Here is a 7,543-nt window from a genome sequence, read left to right as displayed (position 1 = left end):
TTCAGATGATGTTATGCACAGTTGATGATGATAGATGCAAAGTCTTTGCAATTTTTCGCTGGGTAACACCTTTCTGATATTGCTCCACTATCTTTCTGCGCCACATTGTGGGAATTGGTGATCATCTACCCATCTTGGCTTCTGAGAGACACTGCCACTCTGAGAAGCTCTTTTTATACCCAATCATGTTGCCAATTGACCTAATTAGTGTTTATTAGTCTTCCACCTCTTCATTATGCTCAAATTTACTTTTTCCAGCCTCTTATTGCTAGTTGTCCCAACTTTTTTGGGATTTGTTGACACCGTGAAATTTTGAATCAACATATTTTTCCTTTAAAATGATACATTTACTCGGATTAAACGTTTGATCTGTCATCTACGTTCTATTACAAATAAAATATTGATATTTGCTATCTCCACATCATTGCATTCAGTTTTTATTCACAATTTGTTTAGTGTCCCAACTTTTTTGGAATCCGGTTTGTACTATGAGCACCTTCGCTCGTTCATGCACTGGCAATCAGTTTGTCCTTCTCCACTTTAAGCCCCTCTGTGAGCCCACCACACACAGCTATTAGTGGATTAGGAGGGATTGTGACACCAAGGCTGTCTGAAAGGCACTTACAAGTTTTTCGTCCAGAAGGATGTTAATTTGGTGCTGGCCCAAAACATGTGACCCAGGGAGGCTGGGACTTTATTGTAGCATTCGCAGGTTGGATCTTGCCCTGGAAACATTTTGTACAGTTTTAAACAAGACAGATGTGCTCGATATATAATTTTGAGTTGACTAATTGTATGCTTTGCGAATATGAAGCTCGAGTGGATTCTCTGCATTGCTACCTTCCACTCCTTTTCTGATATGTTGAGTGAGAGATCTTTTTTTTCCATTGTCCTCTTGGATCTTTGAAAGGGAGGGACTGTAAAATAATTCTATATATTGTAGAAATATTGTCTGAGCCCTCGAAATTAACCAATATTTTTTCCAGCATAGCGATGGGTGCAAGATGAGGAAGATTGGGCAGGTGCTGTTTAACAAAGTTTCTAATTTGAAGATAGTGAAAGAAATGTGTTGCTGGAAAGTTACATTTGGAATGTAATTATTCATAGGATACAAAGATGTTGGATATATAAAGATCTCTAAGTGATTTAATCCCAAATGTTTTCCAGATATTAAAAACTGCATTTGTTTGTGAGGGTTGAATAAGTTGGTTCTCATGCAGAGGTGCCACAGATAAAAGATTCTCCATCTTAAAATGCTTCCTACATTGGTTCCATATTCTGAGTGAGTGAAGCACTAACTTGCATTTATTAGGACACAAAGCAGGGAATATAAAGAAGTACTACGGGATTTTATTTATATTGTGGGCCAAGCCTGTTTATGTTCATCCATTTGTGTCCATGTTCGGGTTTTAATAGCTTGTATTTTTGCTGCCCAGTAGTAAAACTAAAAGTTAGGTAGATCCATGCCACCTTCTGCCTTAGGTCTTTGTAGGGTCGCTCTTTGGATGCATGGATGTTTTGAGTTCCAAATAAATTAGGTTATGGTTGAATCTGATTGCTTAAAAATGATTTATTGGAATATTTTGATATAAAAATAGAAGCTTAGGAAGGATATTCATCTTAACAACATTAATTCTTCCAGCTAGAGTGAGATGAAGAGTTGACCATCTATGCAAGTCTTGCTTAATTTTTTCCATACAGATGGCAACATTTTGTTGATAAAGAGCTTTATGTTTACTTGTGATATTTACCCCTAGGTATTTAAACTGATCTGCAATGATAAAAGGGAAGGTGTCCAATCTAATATTGTATGCTTGAGAATTCACTGGAAAGAGTACACTTTTATTTAAATTAATTCTGAGACCAGAGATCTTATGAAATTCTGTAAGTGCTGTTAAGACTGCAGGCACAGTATTTTGTGGGTCTGATATATACAGTACCATATCATCTGCATATAGAGAAATTTTCTGTTCCAGTCCTTCTCTGATAATCCCCTTTATCTGGTAAGCATTTCAACAGTGAACTGCCAGTGGCTCAATGGCGACTGCAAATAGCAATGGTGACAAGGGGTATCCTTATCTGGTACCACGTTCTAGTCTAAAGTAGTCTGAACAAATGTTGTTAATACAAACTGAAGCTTCTGGATTGTTATATAGTAGTTTGATCCATGCACAAATGTTGGGGCCAAACCCAAATATCTCTAATGTAGTGAAAATGTAGTTCCATTCAATCGTGTCAAATGCTTTTTCTGCATCCAACGATAATATCATCTCTGGGGTGTTTGACTTTGCTGGTGAATATATTACATTAAGCAGAAGTGGAAGATTTGAAGCTAAATGTCGACCTTTAATAAATCCAGTTTGTTTTTGTGATATTACCGAAGGCAGCACTTTCTCCTTGCTATGATTTTTGAGAGTATCTTAACATCATTATTCATAAGTGAAATTGGCCTGTACGATACACACTGTAATAAGTCCTTATCTTGCTTAGGTAAGACGGTGACTAATGCTTGGTGAAACGTTTGAGGTAAAATTTGATTGTCTCTAGCTTCAGTAAATGTTGCTATTAAGAGGGTAGTTAGCTGAGTGGAGAAATTCTTATAATATTCTACAGGATAGACATCAGGGCCTGCTGCTTTCCCGCTCTGAAGTGACTTTATAGCATCTAGTATTTCTGGTAGCGCCAGAGGTTTATCCAGTCCCTCTGCACTGAGAGTATCTATTTGTGGTATCCGTAATGTATCCAGAAATGCATTTGATTGTGTGTTGTCTTTTTTTAAGATATTTCCGAACAGTAGTTATTTTCTGCATCTTTTTCCAATCTGTGCACACTGTCAGTGCTGCGCGTGTCCTCAGCTTAACATATTCCATGTCATGAAATTGGTAGACCAGTCAACCAACTATAAGCCGATTTCACAATAAACACCAAAAACTGGGCATTTTTAATTCAAGACTGATTAATTTGTGTAACACTACTGTTTAATTCATTTGTATTTCTTCTTTATAACACTCTTCATTGAGTGCAGGCCTGGACTGCTTGATGTTTGCAGCCATAACAGAGATAATAATTACATACATGAACACACACATTGGATCAAATTGACAGCAAAACCTGGCAAATTTTAGCTTACTCAACATAAATAAGTCCTGACTGTAGATACCCTTTAACATTGTAATGGTGAGTATAAATGTCACCAGCGTGTCACAAAGGTTGCCAGTCCTGGTGTCACCTGTCACTCCCCTGTAGAGCTGAAACAACAACAGCTGTACTCTTCCTCGGTTTTCTCATCTTCTGTTTTTTCTCCAATGTCACTGCAGCTTCTGTAGGCCTATGCACTGAGGCTTACTCATTCATTGCTCTCTTTTGCTTTGGTGAATGAAAGAAGACATTTTGTTGTTTGTTTTGGTGTCAAGTGGTTTTAGTTCAAGTGTGGATGAATGTCAGGACACATTCTAATTATTGATGGTGCACTTTTCATGCTTGACATAGCATTCTGTTTTACATAGTAACCTTCAAAATGGCTGAGACAATGAAACATTCTTCTTGCATTTACTCTTTTAATCCACCATTTAAAATTACAAATTAAATAATTCAGATGTAATTAAAGTACAAATTACTGATTTTTATTTAAGGGGATTTGCAAACATTTCAGTCACACCTTGTAGAAATGACAGCACTTTTTCTGAATTGTCCTCCCATTTCAGGGCACCGTAATGTTTGGGACAATTGGTGCCAGAGATGTTTATGATTCCTCAGGTGTGTTTCATTGCTTTAGTCTTGCAGGCCTAAGACACCTCAGCTTACTCTTACCTGCAGACTACCTTTGGTCTCTGTAGTTGTCATTGTTCAACGTGAGGGCAAGAGCTGTGCCAATGAAAGTCAAAGAAGCTGGAAAATAATAATGAAATCATTAGAGACATTGGAAAACCTTAAGATTACCCAATTCAACTGTCTGGGATATCGATAACAAGAGAGAACACACTGGTGAGCTCAGTAATCACAAAGGGACTTGTAGACCAAGTAAGACCACCATTGCTGAAGACCAAAGACGTTGCTGCAGATTTCATTTTGTTCACGACTTGCACAGCCTGATGGTAACGATATTGCATGTATCTCTTGTCTCACGGGAGATTCCTCCTGGCTCTCTTGACGTCACTTCCGGGACCGAGCCTATGGATGGAGACCTTGCCGGCTCCGGCCCCTGTGATGTCATGTCCGGGCTCGAACCAATGGCTGAAGACCATGAGCCCGACCCCTATGATCTCACTTCCTGTTTTCCCCTTTAAATGTCTGTACCTTTTCTGTATTCCCTCAGTTCTGTCTTGGACTCGGTTGTGTGCACATCAGTGCAGTATTCATTTAAAATGACTTTTGCCGCCAGGAAATCAATTATACGGGTGGCTGCCCCAAACCTTTCTATGACTCTTTGTCGAGTTTGTGACATACTCTACCATCTTAAGTATACCATCCAATACAGATGGCATTATGTGGCTCAGGGTGACTAAGAGATTCCTCACCAGTTCACACTGAAAAGTCGCCATCGCCGAATAACCCACAGCTGTTAAGACCTGTAAGAGAAAAGGGATTGTGTGATTTCTGTATGGTGGTCTCTGTAAGGAAGGCTGCAGTTCAACACACACTTCAAAGAGGATGACAGTAGGGAGTTTAAATCGGCTTAGAATTCAGTCATAATTATTAGCTAAAATGTCATTGTGATACATCAAAACTCACTCCTTCTGTAGCCTGTCAAACATTAGAATGTGAAATGTGTAATGAAAAGAGAATTTCCATTCAGTTCTTCGTTTTTCCACCTGGAGTTGCTAAATTGCCACGACAAATAAATAAAGTCTGCATGGGACTTACAGATACTCAAAACTTGAGGTAACTTTGAGCCAATTTAAATGGCAAGTTCTAGTTTTATAAATCCTAACTTTTGCATTAGAAACAGCTTTCATATATGTGGCAGAGCATAAGGAAGTTTTATACATGTGGCTCTACTGAGCAGTTGTAATAAAGGACATAAAATTAACAAATTAAGTGTGTTTTCCAAGTACAACAAAAGTTTTATAATTGCTTATGCTGATCAAAGGGTGTTCCTAATTTCAGCTATCATGTATTTAATGTGAGTTAATGTTGATAATAAGGCAGTGAATTGAAAATAAGCTCTTTTTTTTTTCATTTTTGTTTAAAATTTTACACAGGAAAGAAAGATCACTGCTGTGTGGAATGTGGCAGAGAATTCCCTAAAAAGAGTGCTCTTCAGAAACACATGAGTGTTCACACGGAAGAGAAGCCATATTGCTGTAATGAATGTGGTAAACAGTTTTCACGAAAAGACCATCTTCAGAGACACACAAGAGTTCACACCGGAGAGAAGCCATATTGCTGTAGTGAATGTGGCAAACAGTTTTCAGACACAGGCAGTCTACAGAAACACACAAGAGTTCACACCGGAGAGAAGCTGTATTGCTGTAATGAATGTGGCAAACAGTTTTCACATATAGGCAATCTGAAGTTCCACACTAGAGTTCACACCGGAGAGAAGCCGTATTGCTGTAATGAATGTGGCAAACAGTTTTCACATATAACCTATCTGAAGGACCACACTAGAGTTCACACCGGAGAGAAGCCATATTGCTGTAATGAATGTGGTAAACAGTTTTCACATATGAGCAAACTGAAGGACCACACTAGAGTTCACACCGGAGAGAAGCCATATTGCTGTAATGAATGTGGTAAACAGTTTTCACAAAAAGACCATCTTCAGAGACACATGACACTTCACACCGGAGAGAAGCCATATTGCTGTAATGAATGTGGTAAACAGTTTTCACAGAGCATCATTCTTCAGAGACACACAAGAGTTCACAACAGAATAAAAACAGTAGCAGTTCAAAAATCAGTCTAGAAAAACCAAGAACCCTTTAGGACTTAAGAATGAGGTTTAGTCATTTCCTGAAAAGTAAGCAAACTAAACTATTGCAAAGAAATGAATCTCAAAGAGAAGCCACATTGCTGTTTGGAACGTGGCAAACAAATCTTTCACAGCAGTACACTTCAGAGACGCACCAAAATTCCCATCGGAGAGAAGTACAACTGAACTGTCCTGACTAAAGAGTGAGGTTCACTCCTGCCTGGACAGTAAGCACATGTATCTGACACAAATCCATCCTACTTAGTGTTGTGTCAAAAACAAATCAACATGGAGGAGACATAGAAGTTTACATCCTTTTTCCTTTTCTACAAACAAAAGAGCCTCCACCATGCGCCTAATTTTGTTTTTATAACATACGTATTACATATAGAACTATTTACAATATATTATACACATTTCATCAGAAAAAAGAAAAAAAAAAACACTTTACAATATATAGGGTGACATAGAAAAACGGGAACTTTTGAAATGCGTAGTGGCAGCCATATACAGTTGATAGCACTGCGGAACAGGGACCTTGAGCTGTAAACAATCTCGCCATTTAGTAATTTAGTAATCAATTGCAAGGCAATCAATGGCAGCTCTGCGAGAATTGTTCTGTAACCGTGTCATCTCAAGATTCAGTGACATTCCCTGGCCCTCAAGATCACTGGATTTGTCCTTTTGTGATTTTTTTCTTGTGGGGCTACCTAAGGAGTTGAGTCTACACAACTCGGCCAAGGACACTGAATGAATTGAAACAAAGAATTCAAGACGAAATTCTTGTTATCCCAGTTGAGATGTTGCAGCGATCAGTGGAGAACCTCGACAGCAGATTGGAAGAATGCATACGTACAGGAGGACGCCATCTACAGGACGTAATTTTCAGACATTGATAATTTGGATTACTGTCTCTTAAAAGGCAAGTTGTAGTGGTTTAATTGCTGTCAATACAATTTTTTGTTGGATTTCTTCTATTATTATTGGGTTTTTCAAAAGTTCCTGTTTTTCTGTGTCACCCTGTACGTAGTCTCACACAATAAATAATAGTTCAGCTTTATAATATTATATATTTTGCTATTTTAATATAACAAAATATAAAAAAACATACCTTGACAAAAAAAAAGAACAAACAGCTTCTCGCCAGTGCTTATTAAATAATAAATCAAATCAATTACTAATAATTATAAACACAAACTATTAATACAAAATCAATTAAAAAAAATGTAAAATAAAAATTAAAATCCAAAATATACATATGACATCATGCTGTACACCATGCCGAATTATGTTTTAACTCTGTGGCAGCGCACTAAAAGAACAAATGCTTTTTTAAATTTTATTTTGTTTTTGTTTGTTTGCTTTTGATAATAAAACATACAAAACTGTATACAGTGGTGTGAAAAACTATTTGCCCCCTTCCTGATTTCTTATTCTTTTCCATGTTTGTCACACAAAATGTTTCTGATCATCAAACACATTTAACCATTAGTCAAATATAACACAAGTAAACACAAAATGCAGTTTTTAAATGATGGTTTTTATTATTTAGGGAGAAAAAAATTCCAAACCTACATGGCCCTTCATGAAAAAGTAATTGCCCCCTTGTTAAAAAATAACCTAACTGTG

At 37.4% G+C, this 7,543-nt stretch overlaps 1 protein-coding gene across 1 annotated transcript; it reads left to right on the top strand.

Moving 5' to 3' along the window:
* The first annotated feature begins 4,923 nt into the window (after window positions 1–4,923).
* On the top strand, window positions 4,924–6,193 carry LOC120533550 (zinc finger protein 3-like). The gene has a single exon (XM_039760484.1). It carries the CDS (start codon window positions 5,270–5,272, stop codon window positions 5,906–5,908), a length of 639 nt encoding a protein of 212 aa, XP_039616418.1. The 5' UTR covers window positions 4,924–5,269; the 3' UTR covers window positions 5,909–6,193.
* Window positions 6,194–7,543: the final 1,350 nt, after the last annotated feature.

The sequence above is a fragment of the Polypterus senegalus genome, chromosome 8 (genome assembly GCF_016835505.1).
Source record: "Polypterus senegalus isolate Bchr_013 chromosome 8, ASM1683550v1, whole genome shotgun sequence".
NCBI classification, from domain to species: domain Eukaryota; kingdom Metazoa; phylum Chordata; class Cladistia; order Polypteriformes; family Polypteridae; genus Polypterus; species Polypterus senegalus.
The sequence above is the reverse complement of the archived record's forward strand: the minus strand, read 5'-3'. Positions and strand labels throughout refer to the sequence as shown.